This window comes from Monomorium pharaonis, chromosome 5, assembly GCF_013373865.1.
Source record: "Monomorium pharaonis isolate MP-MQ-018 chromosome 5, ASM1337386v2, whole genome shotgun sequence".
Taxonomy (NCBI): domain Eukaryota; kingdom Metazoa; phylum Arthropoda; class Insecta; order Hymenoptera; family Formicidae; genus Monomorium; species Monomorium pharaonis.
Genome location: NC_050471.1, coordinates 28,653,439 through 28,676,040, shown reverse-complemented (window position 1 = coordinate 28,676,040; position 22,602 = coordinate 28,653,439). Strand labels below are relative to the sequence as shown.

Here is a 22,602-nt window from a genome sequence, read left to right as displayed (position 1 = left end):
AATCAGAACGTTCATCTCTGGCCGAGGGTCTTCCGCTGAAAGTTTTCGGAACTCCCTTCCTCGTCGCAGCCAATAAACGGGGGAGAGAGAGAGAGAGGAGACGAGCGTGCGAGAGCGCATGTGCGAGGATGGGTCGATTCTCTTTTATAATCGGTCTCCGGTCCCTTCCCCGTCCTTTCGATTGTTAGAAGCACGGCCCGCCGGTTCCTGTGGATGATAGTCCGGGGGTAGAGCCAGAGCGTTGATCCGAATTGATTGGTAGCATCGCGAGTTCGCCCGCGGGTTCCTGTCGCTCGCGCGACAGCGTGAATCGGATCGCAACAGAGCTCAAGAACGAACCTCCTCGACGTCCATCGCCTCGGCTATTACTTCACGTACATAGGCGTACACAGGCGCACACACACACCGTTGCTGACCTACTACCACTGTGCAAGCAACCCCCGCAACACCAACGAAGCGACCAGTACGTTTCTTCTGTCTGATCGAGAGTGACGAGCATTAGCATGTACAACGCGTACTCCCAGTACAAGTACGTGAGTCCTTAATATTTTTGTCTAATTGGCTCGAAAGGTGTCCCTACGGGCTTCGAAAGTGGCGGCGGGCTGGATCTCGCCAGATCTCCGGCCAGGCAACCGCCATTTTCCGCCAGTACAAGCTTCTAGTTGTTCGCTCCATTTTCCGCGTTGAGAAATCCGGCGGAATTAAAGTGTTCTGCGCCCGCCGGATTTCGGCCGATAGATAAAAATAGGCGGAGAGGACGCGGGATCCTCGGGAAATTGCGACCCACGTCGAGAGGACGATCTGCCCGATCGGATTGTCCTGTCAGGAGCGAGTCGCTCTTGACGTGGGACTTCCGTGTCGAGTGTGATCGTCACCCTTGGCGAAAATAAAAGTCGAATGCAAGGGAAGAGCGATAGAAGCTGGTAAACAAGATACTTTCGCGAAACGTATTTTGGAGCAGCAAAGTGTAAGTGACGTACACTTTGGCTCTTATACGTTCTTGTATTTTTGACCAGGGACAATCTAAATGATCCCAAATATCCTTTTGTTGTTTACAAGACCTTTGACGAGATAATCCGATCGTTTTCTATGATGATTTTTGCTCTACGGGTATTTGAAATTTTGGATTATTTACGGGCAATCTCTTATTTAATTTAATCTCAAATTTGATCTCAAGAATGAATTGATAATTTTGAAAGTAAATTTTGATTTAAAATTGTTAATCTCAAAGATATTAAAGTATGATTTTTTTAGTTATTACACATGAACCAGATTTCCCAGATAGAAATGTGTGAAGATCACATTTTATTGCATTAGTACAGTTACATTAGCATGTACATGAAGAAAGTATGAGCTCGGGATATTGACATCATTCTGCCAATTTATGACAATTATATCTTGAATGCAATTATTCACAATCATGTATTATGTATTAAAGCAGCTCAAAGTATTTTAAAAAATATTTTTTATGAGAAAAGATTGAAAAATTTATTAGAGAAATAATTTTGAAATGTTGCTTTCTATGCCTACCAGATTCTGTTAAAAAATATTTTGTTCAAAAATATTTTGAAAGAATTGCAGGCATATATATTTAATAATATTAACAAAATCTTTTAGAAATATTAATTAAGTATAAATATTTTAAAAACATTAATGAAAGTAATTAAAATTCTTTTAAAATATTATTAAAAATAAGTGTTTTAATCATATTCTTAATATTATTTAGAGACAAAAATTATACTAAAAAAATTAAATATTGATAAGTTTTAAATGAGAAAATTTAATATTTTGCAACTAGAGAAATGGAAGGAATTTTCCATTGGTTGTGAAGCTAATGTTGGTTGATTGAATAAAATATAAAGGACTAAATAAGAATTATCTACGTGAAAAATTTGAATTTTTATGTGCTATTTTTTTAAGTAAAGATTTCAATTACAGTAATACTTACCGATATAGAGGAAATCGTGAACATGGCAATCGTAATGGAGGAGTAGGTGGAACTTTCTGGAACAGTCAGCAGCAGCAGCAGCAACAGCAACAGCAGCACGGTCAAAAAGACCACCTCACAAAGAAGCACAAGAAGACACCGGGTGATTTGTTGAAGAAGCCTATTTGGGATCTACAAAATATGCCTCCGATAAAGAAGAATTTTTATGATCCCCACCGCAACGTTCTGAATAGAACGCCCGATGAGATCAGCAAATATTATGCGGGCAAAGAGATCACCGTCAAAGGGAACAACACGCCCTTTCCCATTCAGGCCTTCGAGGAAAGCAACTTTCCAGATTACGTGATGAACGAGATTAAGAAGCAGAGCTTCGCCGAGCCGACTGCAATTCAAGCTCAGGGCTGGCCGATCGCGCTTAGCGGACGAGATTTAGTTGGAATCGCTCAGACTGGTTCCGGGAAAACTTTAGCTGTAAATACAACATCTTGATTAACTAAATTAATCAGATTATAGAAATTGATAAGATCAGTCCCTAATCAATAATTTAGGAACTGATCAATAATTTAATTTAGGAAAGATAAATAAAAAGGCATCTATATTTGGGGTTTTTTTTTTTAAGATAATTTTATACATAAAAACAAATTACATAGAAAATATATTGAATTTAAAAAGTTTAGCTTTTTACAATGCCATTCTCTCCTGTTTTAGTACATCCTTCCGGCTATAGTACACATCAACAATCAACCTCGTCTCAGCCGCGGCGACGGACCGATCGTTCTGATTCTCGCGCCCACGCGCGAACTGGCACAACAGATCCAAACGGTCGCGCGCGATTTCGGCTCGTCTTCGCACATACGCAACACATGCATCTTCGGCGGCTCGCCGAAGGGCCCGCAGGCCCGCGATCTCGAGCGTGGTGTGGAGATCTGCATCGCGACGCCCGGCAGACTGATCGACTTTCTCGAGAAAGGCACAACAAACCTACGTAGGTGCACATACCTCGTTTTGGACGAGGCCGACCGTATGCTGGACATGGGTTTCGAACCGCAGATACGCAAGATTATCGAACAGATTCGGCCTGACCGACAGGTGCTCATGTGGTCCGCCACTTGGCCCAAAGAAGTGCAGGCCCTTGCCGAGGACTTCCTCACCGACTACATTCAGATCAACATCGGGTCCCTGACGCTGGCGGCCAACCACAACATTCGACAGATCATCGAAATCTGCCAGGAGCACGAGAAGGAGATGAAATTGTCACAGTTGCTGCGCGAGATCGGGACCGAGCGCAACAAGATGATCATCTTCGTGGAGACGAAGAAGAAGGTGGACGACATTACGAAGACGATCAAGCGCGAGGGCTGGCCGGCGATTTCGATCCACGGCGACAAGTCGCAGCCAGAGCGCGATTACGTTTTATCAGAATTCCGCAATGGGAAGACCATGATCCTGGTCGCGACGGACGTAGCGGCGCGCGGCCTGGATGTCGAGGACGTCAAGTACGTGATCAACTTTGATTATCCGAACAGTTCCGAGGACTACATCCACAGGATCGGCAGAACCGGTCGCTGCCAGAGCGCGGGCACCGCTTATGCTTACTTCACACCGAATAACGCGCGGCAGGCGAAGGAGCTGATCGCAGTGCTGGAGGAGGCCGGCCAGGCTATAAACCCGCAGTTGGCGGATCTGGCGAACTCTGTCAAGAACCAGTACGGCAAGGGACGGACACGGTGGTACAACCTGCGCACGCAGCTGAATCACTACAACAAGGACAACAGTTCCCACGGAAGTCCGAGAAACAACATAAGCCCGACGGCGAACAGCTGGCAGCAGCACATGTTGCAACAGGCGAGCCAACAGCAGCACGGACACCATAATCAGATGATGCAGGAGAAGCCAATGGCACGTCATCATCCGCGTAACAACGGCAACAACTATCAGACCAATCGCCAGAGCCATCAGCAGAATTCCTACCAGCCGCAGCATTCGTATCAGCAACAGCATCAGCAGCGACAGCAGTCCATCACCAGTTACCACCCGAACACAGGCTACCCTCATCAGGCCACTAACAACGCTTGCCAACCTACCGCGCATCAGACTAACGGCGCAGGTCCCAGAGGGTACCAAGGTAGAACCGGATATCAGGGTAATCGTTTCCAGAGTAATCGGCAGAACACTTTCGGCGGCGGTGGCAACCAGCAGCAGCAGCAGAACCAGACGCCCAATCAACACGTTTACTCAGCAATGCCGCCGCCCTTCATGATGCCGTCCGGCGCAGCTGGACACGCCGACTCCGGGATTCAGAGCCTTGTCAACAACAAGTTCTTCCAGACCGCCGCCACGAATCGAGCGCCCCCGAACGCCGGTGCCTGCGCCTATCAGTCGATGGGCTATGGCCAGTTTCAAGCGGTGCCGCCGTACGGTTATCCGTACCCGCCCACGCCGGTGCAGCAGTGACGCCTCTCACGATGCAAAGCCATCGAAGTACGGGCCAAGTAAGTACGTGCGAGCCTGCTCGTCGGGTTCCGGAGAGTTGGTGGACTGTCGATTGACGGTAATAAAGATAATTGACGGTTGCAAGAGACAGTTTTATTTTGTAATGCCATTCTGTGAACTAAACATTTCAATTAATTACAGAGTCAATTGTTTTTAGAACTTTAGTACCTTTAAAGAAAAAAAATTAACTCTTTGGCCGGAAGAAGGAAATCACGACTTTTATATTAGGATTTTTTACGACTTTTCGAAAGAACAAAGCAGAATGTACTTTTGGTTTGAAAGATAGCTTTGATTCTCAATTTCCGACACTTCGACAGTCTATCGTACTATTTTCAACGTGATACTTGGTCCCCATTTTTCTTTTCACTTTTTTTTTCTCTGGAATCGTGCCGGTACGGTAGGGGGACTTCCCCTAGCATCGAACGCCACCCGATACATCGGACACCAGTGCTATTTGCAAGAATTTAAACGAAGTAGGATTAATTACAGTCGTAAAAAGAGTCGACGAAAACAAATATGCATCGATATATCTTCGTGAAATTAGTCCGTATCCAAGGAAAGAACTCATTAAAAAAGTCCTTAAGCGTCCGGCACTAGGAAAACTTCCCCTACATATTTCGAAATGTTAATCACGGGATCATTCAATAGGTTCCGAACAGCAAAATTTGAACTTCTGTTTTGCCAGGATTGTTTAAGGGAAACGCCTTAAACAACTTATTTTAACAATTTGAGTTCCAACAACGACACTGAGATACTGAAACGCGTAATAACTCGTCTTACTGCCAAAAAACTTGAAGGCCAGAGAACACAAGACAAAACTCGAGGTGTTCTGATTCAAATGTACAATTTCACATTTTATTGATTCAGGTGTATAAGTCCGAAATGCTTTTAGTTATGGATTATTAAAAATGCTTATACAAATTTATAGACAAATATTATTTGAAAAAATATTCAATAAGAAGTGATGTTTAATGCTCATGCACCGCAGTCTAAAAAAGCTTATGCTTTAAAAGTTATTCAATTTGTTAGTTTATAAATATTTTAGATTTATTGTAATACCCTGCGCATTATAGGCTGGACTTTAAACAAGTATTGATAGCTCAACCCCTATCAAATTTAAATGTATATTAAATATATGTAATATATTTAAATGTATATATATAACATAAATATATAACATTTTATATATTTCTTATATTTAATATGCATAATTAAATATAAATCTATAAATATTGTAAATATAAACTGATTGTTCAAAAATTTGTTCAGCAAAGCAAAACATAAATTAAATTTATATTATATATAATTAAGAGTTATGCAAGTTGTGTTTACCCGTTGTTACGAGTCTTAAATGAGCTTACGCTTAAAACTTAAAATTACTTAAAACTAATTTAATCTTTATTATATATGAATATGTGTTAAATTTATTTTTATACATTGTACTATTTTATTACATCAAATTACGTTAAAGAACAACGCGATTTAAAACATTTTTCGATCGCATTCGACTTATACATCTTGTTATCTTATTGCTCAATCAAAAAACTCGACAAGTTAAATGGACTCAAGTTGTTAAATCGGCAGATAACGGAAACGACATTAATTAATAATTCGAGGCACATTCCAGCTTTCAAATTCTTAATGTAGCATTTAGAATTATTAGCCGTATCGTCAACATATATTCCAGAAAACATGCGAATGTAACTGCTACACAATATACACGTAAATGTACCATAAACTGTGCTTTACGTCCATATTATACAGCAGTTGTATATCGTGGTTTTGCTGGACGTTATAATATCGATCCTAGATTAACCATCGCACTGATGGTGGATTCCGACGAATCCTTCTCTACTGGTAATAATTGAGAATAAATAATAATCCTCTTATGCGAGTATTATTGTAGCTATATTATAAATGCTTTTTTCCGAAATGCACGAAACGTATAGAAGGGGGTGGACTATATATCAGATATACTAATTTATAATTTATTTATATATACATATATATAGTTCGCGTGATTATACACATACGCAGAAGTGTAAAACCCAAGGAAATAAAACGCGCGATAATATGCTCTATAGGAAGGAAATTTGTAAGGCCTTTTGCATAAAAATTAAGCCGTTTTTTATGTGCCCCGGCATAACGAACAAATTGTCGTGCCCTTTGTTTCGGGAAATTTAAAGAAAAAAGAAAAGAGAAATGAAGCAAAGAGAAACAACGCAGAGAGAGAAAGATAAATTAAGAACAGCTAGGGACGTCTATTTATCTATAAAACAGCTTTCGCTGACGGGAACTGATCTTGGGCACTCTATCTTTTTCTCTCTCTTTCTCTTTTACTCTCTCTTTCTCTCTCCCCGATACAACTAATCGTAGCATTAAAAATAAGTATCTCGATGCTCCGATGATCTTAATAAAACTTCAAATGAGCTTTGAGGTCTCTGGATTTTTGAAAACTTTGAAATACGCGGCTTCCGGAACTTGTACTTACAGGACCTCCGAGTCCAAAGAACTTGCGACACTTAAGTATCTCGTGTTACGTTACATTGGACTCTTTAAACGCACAACGCATTTAAACTCCGGAAACTTCTCAGAATATTAGTTTCTTCGAAGCTCCTCATTCTAGTTTCCTACATCCTTAGATTCAAGATTTGGATGTTCCAATTCGTATGTATTTAAAGATCTTTATTTCCCGGATATCGTCGAGCCCTTTCGGTCCTCAAATGCATCATTCATCCATGCGCCTCTAAGTTCATGGATCCTAATCGAATTCGAGTGAGCATTTAACTTGTCGGGGCTCCCTGGCCTGACGTCGCGGCAAATTCAGAAAGAATCCAGAGATCCCCTGGCGGAGTTGAAACGCTGGATCCTTGAAGACATATGCCAGATGGCTTATTAGAGGACAACGTAAATTAAGCATGTAGTCATGATGGCTGTGTACCTCGCGATGCAAAGTTTGATACCTTATTTTTATATATATATCGAAAGTGATTTGTTGTTGAACCAACGAATGATTATATATGATACATTGTTGTTTGATGTTTATGCAATTGGCCACTGAGTGGTCTTGTCTCTGCGCATCGTGCGCGCAGGCTGGCCGCCGATCGAAAAACTAATCAGAAGATCCTTCAGTTTACAAAGTGTAACCCTTAAAACTAATGTAACTTAAAACTTTTGAATTGTACCTGCTATTTTAGTTGACAAGCAAACGGTCCAAATTATCCTGCGCCGTCACTTAGCACTCCGGTGAACGATGACGAGTATGCTACTTTTTGCTAATGCTTCACGCTTCAACCAGTAACTTACTTCCCGTTTTCCGTGACTTGGCCTCACGATTCGACGAACACTTGAAGACTCTCGAGCTTGCGTTTCTATTTCTATTGGAACGTTACGTTCTAAGGTTGATTATTCACAGTCGGTTCTTATATTTAAACTATTACAAATTTAAATTAATCCTTATATTTAAGATCCCTTAGGTCTTAAGTATGTCATAAACCAAATTACAGGCTGGTAACACGTTAGCATCTTATGACGTCACTTAAAAGGATCTTGAGATGGGAACTGACTGTGATTACCGGCCTAAGAGTTGAAACAGCTCAGGGATGATTCTTGAGGTACGAAAAATTTTTATTAGTACTAAGAGAACAAAAACCTGGGGGAAAAAACTTGAATTTTTGAATACTGAAGAACCTGTGGGTTTCAGAAGATACTGGTTGAAAGTTGAATCATCTTACGCATAATGAATTAAGGATATAACATATTGTTGTATTCTGAAGCAAAAACCCTTTGTGGTACCGGAGGACGTTTTTTTGAACAGCATGCCCGGCTAATTATTAACGATATTAGCGCACGCTGTGTTGGGGCATGCGGTTTTATTAGCAGCGTGCAGCAATTTTGCGAGCCTCCAGATTACTCTGCACATACCACCGTATATCATGTAATTGTCGAGAAGGAAATAGCAAGACGGTGATTTAAAAAAAAAATGCAAGAAAAAGAGAGGATGGTAATTCTCTGGTCTCAATCAGGAAAGAAAGACAGTAACAGGCTTTTTGTTTTTAATCATTTCGTTTCCTAATAACAAACTTTACCATACCGTATTGTAATTATCTTCATATTTAAATTTTATTAATATAATATTAACATAATAAAATTAACCGTTAACAATAAGTTTATTATTTCTAGTGGAATAGTCGAGGATTTCGCTTCTTTTCTTTTTCATCGGTATACGTTTCCGAGAAGGGGCCAGAGAATGAAATATCGGAGATAATTAAATGTAGAAAACGCTCTCGCGCAGGAACGCTATTAATTAATGATTGTTAATTGTTGCCGCGTGGCGATTATTCACTCGCGACTCGCTTTTATAAAATAATTGACAACTCGTCACGCACACACACACACACATACGGTGCAAATGCTGGGATGCGAAGGTCCCGTTTGCCGAGGAAAAAAAATAATCCCGTTCGACTCTCGTTTTAGATTCGCGGTACTCGCGATCCGTGATACGTACGCGGACGCGATTCGCGGATTGATTTCGGACATCGTTAATTGTCGAATCTCCGGTGTTTTTTACGGAAATAAAAAAAAAGATAAAACGATAGTCAATAATGTTCAACGAAGTGGGATATATATTCGTGGTTCCTGGATCGGAATGCCCGTGTTCTCGGATCCTTGCGTCTTCGAAGGTTCATCGCCGATCGTCTTAGTAGATTTTTATTCTTCACGTTTGCTAGTAGGATAGTTGGATCTTCAGAACAAAACAGGATTGTTGAATCTTTGGCGCTGCGAACTTCTTCAGATTCGTTGATCCCCTCGCGGAGACTTGGAAACCAAGATGTATTTTGGTATCTTAACACCAGAAAAAGATTTCGCGAGTGATTACTTTAAAAACCTTGATAGCTGGTTGTTGTGATTTCGGAGAGTGCTCCGACACTCTGAAGTCTCGTAACGCAGGAGGTTTCGAATTTCCACAGCTACGACAACTTGGAATTGAGTGATTTTGATAATTTGAGATTTCGCGAGTCCGGCATCTTTGGGGAACAAAAAAAAAAGTGGAGATTTTGATTTTTAGTGATTAAAAATTATTTTAGAATCTCTTGATCTTCCGGATCATTAAAGCCGCTAAGAACACAGGTACTTAACGAGACCGTGGAAGATCTAACGCGTCTATCTTAATCCTCCCCCTTCAGTCTTCTTCTCCAAGAGGTGTTGCTCCTCAAGAGGTAACACGTGGTTTTTATTTTTCGAAGATTAGACTGCCCTGATCGTGAATTGAATCTTCGAACTTGAAGGATCCTTGGATTCTAGGATTTTTTATTCGACGAATATTAAGCTCGACAAGCGCCTACTTTGTCAATCTGACTGCGTACACGTCGATGAATAGTGATATAATAATAGGAAACGTATGTGTTGCGAGCATGAAAAAAAAAAAAATACTGAATACTCTCGCGTATTGCGTATGCCCGCTATCACATCGTGACAGTTTCCGGTCCTCGAAGAAAAGTAATTCAGGCTAATTTGCAGAACTGACCGATTAATATTTGTTAGCTAATTAATTTTCAATCCCTTTAATGAGAAGGCTCATCGTCAACACGGGAATGATTCTATTGATGCCATCTGCATTTTATTTTGTTCTTAAAAAACGGATTATTTAAAAATGTAACAGAATATAATTATTTTATAATCATATAATGTCAAACAATTATTTCGTTTTTTTTCCCCCTCCTGCCTGTCTTTAAATGAAATAGTAATTTTTAATAAAGTAACAACATGGATAGCAGGTGTACGCGTAGCTCTGTGATATGTAAGACGTAGCATATTTCTAGCTCTACCTATCGTGCATCGTAATTAAAATAAGGGATGTATCTCATCAGTTTTATATGCGGTATATCAGTCATCAGATCTTAATGATGCTTAATGCAGGGTCGTCGATATCTATTTTTAGCTAAACGGGAAAGGAAAGGGAAGTAACATCCCCGAATATACACCTTTCTCTCGCTTTCCTAGAACAAACAATATAACGATGGGCTATACGTTGACGTATCTAATTGATAGACTGTGTGAGGAGTTCTTTTTCCCGACGAAAAGGCAACAAGACGGCAACACGGTAAGATTAATAATATCGTCACATTTTACTAATGTACGCAACTTTTTTTCCCCCCCAATACAAAATATAAATCGGCATCTACCAAGTGATACGTCACGGTTCCAAAATTTTTTGGTTTTCTGAGCAAAGAAATGGTCAAATCGTTTTTCTCAGGTCTTTAAAATCCAGAAATACTTTTTATGCAATCTAATAGTTAAATAACTAATCAACTATTATTGAGTTATAGAATGTGTGTTTTCTTAACTGCAATTACATTCTAAGCGAAAATCTTGTGAAATAAGATTTTATTGAATTTCACAATTAAAATATTTTATTTAATTGGGTTGTAAGATTTGTGCGCTTTTTTGAAGTAAAATGTCAAATAAAAAGTGGCTTTTTATTACAAAAGGAAGGGGCCAAGAAGTTTTTCAAGACAGTTTCTTATCGTATTCTTCGCGTGGTCGATTACGTTTCTGTGAATGTTTGGTGCTCGCGACTATAATGTTTATCCTACTTATTATTATAGTGAATGTTACTTTCGATTTATTTAATATGTAGTATTTTAGCGTTCGCACTATTATTTAAATTTAAGTTACAAGTTCAAGTGGTTAGGATAGGTGGAATTTTAACTTAGTCTTGCCGCGTATCAATAAGATGTACGATTTCATATTTTGAAATTGAAATTATATTCCACTCCAATCGTCGTCGGGTGAAAATATCCCGCAATAGAGCAATCTCAGTGTTTAAATGTAATCTCGTACATTTTGCTGGTACGGAATGCAATTTGTGTTTCTTCTCGTTTGTTTCTGTTCAAAGTCGAAATAATAGTTGTTTTTCAGTTATGAGTTATTGAGCATTGTGGAATAGCAGGCTAGGTCGCTATTTCATTTAAATTTTCGTTGATGGCTCGCACCTCAATCGGAACTACTCGGTGAACCCGGTGTGATATCTATACGATGCGTCGACGCACCCTCTATAATAGAGCCGAGAATTGATAAATAAATCGATTGTCCTGTACTACCAGGAGCGGAATATCGATAGTCGCAGTTCCGGGGAATATATCCTCTTCTACGTTTTTCCTCTTCGTGATGAACGCTGTGATATCACGTGAATAAATGAACATTTTAATTAATCGCAAGCATAAATATCATAAATATATCGCGACGTTATAGAAAACTATTCTTTTTTACACACAAAGACTGAATCTCGCCAACCTGTATGTGAACTTAGTAATCGCCCTCCCCCTCTCCTCATCCCTACCTCCCCCTCCTTCTCCTTCATATCTCACCTGGACGTGTGTTGATCAGTGACAAAAAAGGGGTTGCGATGTTTTTTTTTCTTTTTTCCGACGAGTAGATGTCTGCACACGCAAAACTCTCGCGTGTCCACATAGAATTCTAGCGATGGTCTAGTGGTCCAGTGTTAGGCTAAACAGGAAGATCGCGAGATCGTCCTCGCTCACTGAAGGGAGAAGAGTGTTGCGAAGAGTCCTCTTCTTATCACCGACCGCGCGCATGCGCTACGTTGCATAACGACGAAGATAGACTGTCGATAATTTATTTAATCGTTTTGCATGATTTACGCCGTCCTGGACGATTGAGGTCGTATTATTGTTATTATTAATAATTATTAGTTGTTCCGTTGTTCGCATTATCCCACAGTGTCAAGGAGACGTTCACGATTCTTCGAATAGTTTATAGGTCACACGTAGGGACTGCGAGGTCCCCGATGGATTCTCGTCCTTTCTTCCTTCGAAGTTATCTCTTCACTCGCCTTAGGAATGTGTTTCTCGCAACCTTCATTTATTTACATGTGGAAATTGCATTACGAGGCAGAGTAATGGCATTACAGACGCCTTGAATATTTTATCATGGGAAAAGGAATGTCTCTGTTCTCCCTCAAAACTTTGATTTACATTCGTTAGCAAAGCAGTATTTAAGTCCGAAGTGTGTAGCGATTTTCCGCGTATAGTAAATAATGAGTTGAACCGCGTATTAAATTGAAGTTATATCAAATATATATATATCGATAAAACTTGTAGGAAGTAATACGGAAGTCCCATGAACGACAGGAACTTTTGTTTGGAATGGGGAAAAGGATATCGTCCCTCACGCGTGGACGTAGGCTACGTCTGTTCGGAAACAAAAAATCAGTCTCAAAGTCCTGGAAAAGACTGCGATGGTGACACACTTTTTTTTTTTTAATTTAACGTACTTTTAATCCAACAAGTAATATTTTTTAATCATATGCATATAAAGCTGTGTTAAGTTGTAGGGTACTTTTGTAGCTTGTAACGGCGATCTCGGCCGTTTTTTTCGATCGAAAACGACAAAACCCCGTTGTTGCGCGAAACCTACGGTAATGGACGAACGATCGAATTGTTCAGGCCACCTTCAGCGTTTCGTTTTTACACCCGCGTCCCGTTCTGAACTCGCAGTATTGTTCTAATATTGATTAACGCGCGATATTGAAACATAAAAAGAGGCCGAACTTAGGGATAGGGGGAAAGAAAAAAACGAGCCACCAAAAGAATAAATAATCGAATCGAACCGCCGCGAGACAAGCGAGGTGGAGAGAGGAAAAACAAATTTAAGTATGTGCTGAAGATGTAACCTGTTGCTCTCAAAAGTAAAGTATCGCGTATTATATTGATCCTCTTTGAGCCTTTTCGCACACACCTCGGAACGGGTGTGTCGAGAGAAACTTGAGACCTGTGCTTCATTTTCCGTCATGAATTTTACTTTGTGGTCCTTCGACGGGTGAATCCTTCAACAACAGTATGGTATAGCGCGTCAATCATTGCCCGCATTTCTGGAGCGCGTCTTGGCTGTTCGGCTTTGGTTTGGCCGAACCGCTCCCCCCTCCCCCCCCGATTCTCGCGCCACGAGCGAACGAAGTTACTCCCCCGGGGTAAGTTTCCACCGGGGGTTGCTCCGCGCGCGCCAGGAATGCGGTTATTTGTTGTTTCGAATTCGAATGTTTGATGAACGATGAATTCATTACTAAAAGGTGTGATCTGTTACGATTGATTTCCGTAGCGCGTGATTTCTTCTTTAACTTTGTTCTTTTTTTTTTCCCCTTTATCTCATTCTTTCTCAATTCCGTTGACTCGTACGCGTGTGTGCATGTGTGCATATGTGAGTATGCTTACCGAGTCGAAACCTTCGACCGCCGGATCCGCAACGTTGAGCTCAATACTTTTACCTGGAGTGAGGAGTTAGGTCCCAATTTCTAAACGAGGACAATCACGCGAATATGGCGCTGCTGTCTTCTTCAGGGATTCACTGATTGATAGTTCACTAGTTGTATGATTCAATCAATGGACAGAATCCCATACAGCATACGGTGTAAACCATATATGTTGCTACAATACTGCTGAAAAATTGGAGGAATAAGGAACAGGGGATAAAAAACAGTTCAATATGTTGAATAAGAGAAACGTACGAAATAATCTTTATTTAACATGAACTATTTCTTATTCCCTGTTTCCCATTCCATTTATTGTGTTTGTCCTAATTCTTTAACTATATTGCAGCAACATTACTGAAATGTTCCGTACTGTATGGGACACCTGTCTGAAGGAGATAGATAGGCAAGTTTCGTATCCTTTTTTCCGTTAGGCTGCAATTTTCTATAGTTAATATAGGGAACTCACTCCATTAAAGTAGTAGAGCTCAATGGATCGGATTGTACGAATTGCGAATCGCGCGCTCGTATCTACCGCGTGTGCGGTAATAGTGTGTAGTGTGTAATTAAAAAAAAAAAAGAGAGAACGCAAGAATGAGAAGGCACGTCTGTACGACGTGTATACAACGTCGCTTTTGAGTGTATTCCGAACGGTACTACTTCGGCAGACTTCGCGAAGATGCTTTTATTCCTGTCCTATCCTCATTCCTATTCCTATCCTACAAAAAAAAAAAACGATTTCTTCCACTGCCAGTGTGCTGTAAAACGGTCCGGAAATGGCGTCGCTGCTTCTCTGTTAAGTGATTATTCAACACTTAGAAAAGAAAAACCCCAATAAGCCAATTAACACCGTTCGGAATGTACCCTTTTGTTAACGCGGTTCAATGTGAGTGAGGCTAACGCAGCATCGTTCCGAATACCATTCGTGCCATCCGTATGAACGTCCTGCGACATCATCTTGCGAATATCGAAAGTTCATTACGCGAAGCGCGAGATAACGCGCGAGAATACATCGAGACATGTAATTCCTCAAGCCTCCCGCTGTGTTCTTGATGTAACTGATATTTAAGCCGGTATTTCGCAGTCAATTCTTACATTCAAGATCATCTTAAGTGTATCCTAAGATGTCACGTAGCTCCGTGTGAGAGCGACAGACTTGAAAGCGAGTTCAGGCCCACATCCCGTACATAGAGACTTTTAATCTCCTTTAAATCTTTACTTACACTATCTCGGGGCACAAAGGGGGATTCCCCAGATGTCAGAAGACTGGAATTTTCCAAGTTTCTCGGTCCCCAATCACTATTTCTCCATATCCTATATCCTATAATTACTGCTGAAATGTTATCCAGTTATCAACCAATCACGGAGCTGTACCAGCACCTTAAGACATTATTCAAGATCATTTTGAAATAAGAATCGACTTTGAACACTGACACTTTAGTAGCGACGTCGCGTTTATGACAGAAAAATCGTAAGCGGTAAAATGGAGAAGTCTTGTTGAGACCGTGCACATATTTCGTCCTATAAAAAAAAAACTTTCTTGAGGGTTACTCATGCGATCAACCTTCTCAATAACATTTTTGTTTGACCGTATCGATTTTGTATTCCAAGATAATTTATTAGTCATCTGAACTGGAAAAATGGAACTAAAATAATAGCACAATTGTCGCTACTTTCTCTGTTATTCATGAAATTTGAGAAACAGATATAATTTTATTCTACAAAATTTTCACGGTAAGCAATTTTGTTATTGACTTACGTAAGTCTTTTTTTTTCTGCGCTCTAAGCAAAACGCGGGATTAGGGTGAAAATAGAGATCTTAATTGTCACACGTGAATGATATATACACATTTACATGTACGAATTATTTATTTATAATTTTCAAAAACCACTCCTTGGTCGTTTTTGGCTAAATATCTGCCATTATCGTTAACAAATTTCACTAGCAGCGTAAAAGACGATCACAAAGTTATCAATTTTTAAGAATTTCGAAGTTACAGATGTTCATAATATATTTAGCATTGCTCTTCTATTACGTTTTTAATCACTCTATAATACTTTTTTAAATTTTTTCTCACTTTAACATTTTATATTTTTCTTTTATGAAATAATGCAACTTTATTCTTTTTCGAATTTGTTTTAAATGCATAAGAATAAAATTGCGCATAAATGCATAAACGGAAAGTTGCATCCTCATTAAATTCTCGAAATTTTGATTTAGAATTTTGACCAAAATGAAAAAGAGGCTCATGCCGTAAGGAATGCTCTTGTAGATGTTTGTGATTAAACATACGCAATATCAATCATACGAAAGAAAATTATTCAATATATTCAGATGATCACAATCGGACAATATCTAGTCAGATTGCGCCTTTAATACTAACTTTATTGTCATGTCTTGTCATGTCCATAAATTCTGTCGTTTTACAACAGCAGAGTTAATAGAAAGTTAGACAATAATTTATATTTTAATGTTATATCTCGTAAGGAAAAACAATGTGAGAATGTAAGAAAGATAACGCGTACCTGTAAAAAGAAAAACAAGTTTAAGGCAAAATTGCTAAAATTTATTTTGACTGACACTCTAGTCTTTACAGTTATAATTAGAAGGACTCGGATCGAGGTAACTTCTAATATTCAAAGCCTGGAGCTGCTTTTAGATAGATTAGGGAACGAAATAAATTTTTGTGATATCATTCTTGCAAAACGATTTGTCCTTGCAGAAACATGGCAAAATTTTGCCGATAGATTTACTCCAATCTTGGAGCGATTCTACTTTGTTTGATACAAATATGATACTATGAGGATGATTTCGTATGCTTGAAGTTGATTTACATTTGATTTCTATGAGATGATATATTATCGTTATATGTAAATACGAGAAGGAAAAAAAGCATGGAGAAAAAAATTATTAATTACACCATGTAACTATTTCATGTAACTGGCATATGTAAATTTTTATATGCTTTGGTAACATTTTTTTGTGATGTATAAAGAACGTAAAAAAAAACCTGAGCAAAAGGTGAGGAGAACGAAAATTTCCTAATGGTCGATCGTTTTTTAACCGCAGTATCGTTCAGTAATTAATTTTCTCTCACAACCGCAGTATCGTTCGATAATTAATCTTTTTTCACGACCAAAGAGAGGTAAAGTGGTTTTTCTTTTATAATATGATTTTTCCACCATGACATATTTGAAAACGGCAAGTACGGTGAGTGTTGCGTGACTGTATGTACAAATGTGTGAGTAACTGAGAAGCATGGGAGGACGAGTCGGTTGTCGTCGTCGTACGAATCGTCGCTTATATCGATCGAAAGAAAAAGAAAAACCGTGGAAATAAAACGTTCAACGGAAATAACGCTTGCGTTCGTTGAGGAGGAGACGAAAAAAAAAGCACATATTTGTTATTTACATATTACGGACACGTGAAACGTTAAACGCAAAACATTATATATGCCGCGAGGCGTTCTGTAATTCGGCGTGTCCGACTTTATATTCAGATTCTCTTCTGTAGGTTTCATTAAAGGCTGATGGCAGCGAACGAGACGTAGGTCTGTCATAGTCGCGGACGCGTATAAGATGAGGCAGTGAAAAATGTATAAGTAAGTATGGTGCGAGAGGCCATTGATCTTTACGTATACGTCTCTGTCTCGGCCAACGTCCACGACTACAACAGGTGTGAGCGCTCACGTCTCGTTCTTTGCCATCAGCCAACGTGCATTTCTTGTATGTTATTATACAGTATTAAAGTAGAACATAAGAAAATAAATGAATGCAATAGTAAAATGTATCTGTGTGTTTTTTATTTTCACCGTTCCGTATTCTGGCGAAAAAAAAAATCAAAGTATCATATTTTTGAAAATTATTTTTATTTTCTATTTTAAATTTGTCAAGGTTTTTCTCGAAAAGAAAAAAATTCTAAGAAATTTATTTACTAAAAATTCTCAACCTTATATTTTAAAAAATTCATCTTTTAAATTTAAATTTTAAAGTTTTTCTTTAAAAAAAAGCTTGTTCGAATTTTGTAAGTTTTCTTAAAATATTACAGAAAGAGAAATCTTAGAATATTTTAACATCCACATTCACATTTTATATAAAGTATTTTAGAAAAGTTGTAGAGAAATTGTCTAAAGTTTCAAAAATACATTTTAAAATTATGAACAATTTTGAAATTTATATAGAAATGCTAAAAAATTAGATGAACAATGTGATAAGAAAATTTTTCATCAATTTCCCAATGTCATATTTCAATCTATCTTACATACTGTTTTTTCTACAAAAACAATATGTGAGAAATAATATTAACAAAAATACCTCGCAGATATATGGTCGAACAGCTTGTAAGACAATTAAACATGGCAGAGGGAAAAATTTGAACTATCGTTCAAAAATATTATATCCGTTTATCTTACGATCAGCTTAGCGCTATCGAACCGATTCAAGGAAAGATGAGACATGATGCTTTGATGTCGAATCTTTCGGCATGGCTGCATTCTAATTCTTACAGCTTATAATCTAAAAAGATATTGGGTATTTGTGTGTAACATGCGCGGCAAGTTCGATGTACTCATTACAAATTATTAGATAATTCATAATAAATTATATCAGTTTGCGGTTATATTCCTAATTTATTCCGTGCATCTAGAATTCACATTTTTGTGCGTCCACAATTGTTTACATATTGAAATATTTTTCTTCAAAAAATACAGAAAGGGAAAAATTTCATGAAAAAATTAGAAATGAATTTTCATTATACAAAACCTTGTTCTTGAAGTCACAATCCGCTCACTGAGGAGGGCGAGTCTGCTAGAAGTTGTCGAAAAGGTAATACAGTATAAATATTTTTATTAGTTAAGTTCTAAGATATATTGCTAAAATTTAATATAAAACTTTTTATAAGCACAGCTTCGATGGTGCCTATTATAAAAGGATTAATTATCAAGTGATCCTTTATAAAATAATTGTTATTCTCTAATATTGTTCATGTTTTTCTAATTAATATATTTTATTATAGCATATTTTTTCTTCAAGCATTTATTATTATTATTACCATCACACATTTTCTTATAAATAAACAATAAAATCATTACTGATATTAAATACCTAAGAAACAATGAAAAACCATTTACAACTTAATTTAGTGTAATATATGTTATATGTATACACACACACACACACACACATATATATATTTATATATATATGTATGATGTATGTATACATGTAACATATATTACACAAAAAAATATATATATCTAAAAATTTATAGCAAAATTATAAGACTAAAGGATAAAAGGAATTAAAAAAGAGTAATATAAAGATCATGCTTTTCAATCAAAATACTAACATCCTTCTAACACACCTATCTCAATATATTTTTGTATTTTGTGTGGTATTTACATCTTAGCTTCTGCCATTTGTTTCTTAAATATATTATCTTCAAGGCATAGAAAATGCAAAAAATATAGTCAAACAATTCTTACATCTTATAATTATATCATTTATCTTATTATCAGCAGTCATGAAAAACGGACACTCGAAAAGGACAATATTGTTCGACGGGACAGCGGACAAAGAGGATTTGTGTTTGATAAAAGCAAGTGCCGCAAGATTTCTTTTATCGTACTATCGTACTATCAATTTAGCGCTATCGTCAGCCGATTCCAGGAGCAATGAGACATCGAAGGGTACTGATGTCTTGATGTCGGATCTTTCGACACTTGGCAGTGCCCAGCGATGGGAACTGGTATTCAAGCTCCGGACGGCGCGGTTGGCCGCCTCGTCCCAACTCTTCCAATTCATGTCACCTGAAAAAGTCAGTATTGGGCGTCTGTGTGTAGCCTATGCGCGACAAGCTCAGTTTACCCATTAATTATTAGATAATTTTTAACGAATTCTATTTTCGGTTATATTATTTATTTATTCTGCTTTTTTATATCTTGAGTTCGTGTTTTTGTACATATTTTTTCTGCACATTGAAATATTTTTTTTCCTAGTAGGAAACAAACACAAAAAGAAAAAGATCTTGTGAAAAAATTAGAAATAAATTTTCTTCGTACAAGTTTTTTAGTCTTGTTCTTGAATAAAAACTGATCTTGATAGTAAAGTATCTTTTTACATTTAATTAAATTGTAAGATCGTCAATAACACCTATGTCTTAAACATATGTAAAATTGTCTCAACAATCTCGATTACATCCAGGACTAAAGGATTAATAACTTATAAAATTAATTTAGAACATGAAACCATAGGCGGATATCCGCAAAGTACGGTCACGGGGATGACGAAAAGGAGAACGCAGTTGTGATGGGGAAAAAATATATGTATATATAATCCGTGCGTTCAAAACATGATGCATCTTATTCACAATATTTCAACATAATTATACATGAGCCACTCCTCGGACTAAAAACTTAATTCGAAAGAAGTTAAAAAAGAAAGTAACGCGCACTGTGACGATTTTTACATCTTACTTTTCAGCTTCTCTGAACCCTCATCGAAGTTGGAATCTTGAATATTTAGCATCAGATTATTGCCACTGAGGTATACTCTGTTCTGGGAATTAGCAATCTGAAATAAAGTGGACAAGTTAATTACATGTACAAATTTAATATTGCTCAAGGATTTTTAAAGTACAGTTCAAAACGTAACTACGTGAAAACTTTATTGTGTTTTTTAAAACATCAATACTACCAACTGTAAATTCATAACAATGCTACACAAAGATGCTTACCGTACGCGAAATGTTTTGTGCGGCTCGTATCTTACGCAGCTTTAGATATCCAGGATTCCGCCCAACTGCTAAACCAAGGTGCACTGTAGTCAAGGCATTTATATTTCAAAGATGTTGTATTTTATGGTCACATTATTATTTATAAATTATTAATTTAATCGCATATTAATCACTGCAATTGCCAGTAAATGACTGTTAAAGAAAAAGACCCCAAGTTTTTTTTAATTTTTTGAAATATGTCCTCAAAGTATTAATCAAAGCCTAAAACCTTATTTTTTTGTGCATATGATATATCGTATATCATATATCTGAAAAAAATACATTTACATAACGATTTAAAAATAAAGTTTTTTGTTTTTTGGAAATTTAAATTTTGGGTTAATTTTCATTAAAAAACCCTTAAATTAATTATATTAACTATAAATTGAACTAAATTAATTGAATTATTAAAGGATATCATTTTAGCCGCTTCCGCTTCTCCTTCAGCTTGCACAATTTTTTGTTGTCGCTCCTGCTTGGCTCTTTCCACGACAAATGCGGCTCGTTGAGCCTCCTGCTGAGCCACCTGTTTAGCCTCGACGGCGGCAGTGTATTCCTTGCCGAAGCTAAGTTCAGTTATCGAGACGTCGTCCAGAACGATATTGAAGTCTCGGGCGCGATCTGTTAATTCCTTGCGCACCATGTTGGACACCTGCTGCCTTTGCGTGATCAACTGTGAGGCGTTAAATTTGGCGACAACCGACTTCAGCACCTCGTTGCAAATGCTCGGCAGTACCTGGATTATTAATTCCAATTTAATATTGAATTTATAATTACGTGTCAGTCTTATTGTAAATCGAACCAATCAAAATTAATGTTGTGAACATTGGCGTATAATTCTACTTCATAATAAACAGAAACTGTAAAGAAATATAATTTATTACATTACGTTTAAAAATATAATTATATAAAAAAACCTATGCAGAGAGAGAACTTATCTTACATGAGATTTAAAAATTAAATATCTAAATTACCTAAAATATCAGAAAATCTAAATTTTAATTTTATTTCATTAAAAGGTTTTTAAGAGGTCAATGTTTCGAAATGTAATCGTTTCGAGAACCTTTTCATCATAATCGAGACCCAATTGCCGGTACATGAAGGGCAGTGTGGCGGCATCAGGGCGCGAGAGAACACGCAGCGAGATATTGACCATTTGCAGGTCTTTGGATCCCGTGGGCGAAGACAGCTTCCTGGGTCTGCTTCTTATATCGTAAATTATCGGATACTGAAACCACGGAATGCGGAAGTGCAGACCCTCGGTCATGATGTCCTTCTGAATGCCTCCCAGTCGGGAGAATATGATTGCTCTGTGACCAGCTTCCACTAAAATTCACAATTTTGATCTACTATTAAAATTTAATCCATTAAAAAAATCTCGAATTATTCTTCATCGTCTTATTAATACTTTTGATTTCTACTAAAAAAAAAACACAGATTCTCTTACGTTCATTTCCACCAATGTTGATTAATTTAATTTCGATCTCAATTTAACTTACTTTCTATCTTTTTTTAATTAAAATTAGAAAAAGATAAAATGTATTAAAGAAAACGGACTATGCACAAGTGTATAATAAACGTATTAAACATATTAAATTGCATCAGTTATCTGGAGTTACATAATCAAAACCGCTTATAACGATAGAGAGGATATTTGCTGACTGGAAAAAAAAAATTTAAATCTGACACAAGCCTCGTCCGAGGCTCTGAATCAAATCGATGTTTAAGATTGTCGCTCCTCCGAAAGAGACGACAATGCTCGAGGACAGCTATTACTGATGAAAAAAATGCAAGTGCATGTTTGAGGTTACCTGTGTACATGGACTTGGAGACGCTGTAGGCCGCGACGCCCGCGGCGGCGAGGACCTTCAAGCCCATCGGCACGCCGTTCGTGCCCTTGCCGAAGCGCGAGGCCATCTCGCTGAACTTGTTCTGCGCCATTTCGAGAGATCACCAAGTGATTTTCATAAGATCAGCCGACACTCAGCAAACTCACCGGCCACGAGCAGCCACAAGAGGCAAAAAACCGCGAGGGCAACGCGATGTGAGAGACGGCGGATTGCGGAATTCGTGGCGGAAGATGGATGGAGGATCGAGTAAAATGTGAAACGGAAAGATCGC

The 22,602-nt window shown here is 37.9% G+C and overlaps 2 protein-coding genes across 3 annotated transcripts; one reads left to right on the top strand and one right to left on the bottom strand.

The window, feature by feature from the left end:
• The first annotated feature begins 174 nt into the window (after positions 1–174).
• On the top strand, positions 175–17,499 carry LOC105840099 (DEAD-box ATP-dependent RNA helicase 20). 2 transcript variants are annotated; one of them, XM_012686863.3, is made up of 3 exons: positions 175–529; positions 1,939–2,419; positions 2,657–17,499. In XM_012686863.3, exons 1-3 carry the CDS (start codon positions 504–506, stop codon positions 4,400–4,402), a joined length of 2,253 nt encoding a protein of 750 aa, XP_012542317.1. In that variant the 5' UTR covers positions 175–503; the 3' UTR covers positions 4,403–17,499. The 2 variants fall into 2 exon arrangements, with proteins under 2 accessions (XP_012542317.1, XP_012542318.1); XM_012686864.3 differs by having other exon boundaries at positions 262–463.
• A 1,558-nt stretch (positions 17,500–19,057) lies between these two features.
• On the bottom strand, positions 19,058–22,557 carry LOC105840102 (prohibitin-2). Its single transcript, XM_012686866.3, has 6 exons — positions 22,293–22,557; positions 21,545–21,807; positions 20,900–21,217; positions 20,443–20,520; positions 20,183–20,279; positions 19,058–19,516 (listed from the first exon to the last, which is right to left on the bottom strand). The coding sequence occupies exons 1-6, from the start codon at positions 22,420–22,422 to the stop codon at positions 19,335–19,337; spliced, it is 1,068 nt and encodes a 355-aa protein (XP_012542320.1). The 5' UTR covers positions 22,423–22,557; the 3' UTR covers positions 19,058–19,334.
• Between the last annotated feature and the right edge of the window lie 45 nt (positions 22,558–22,602).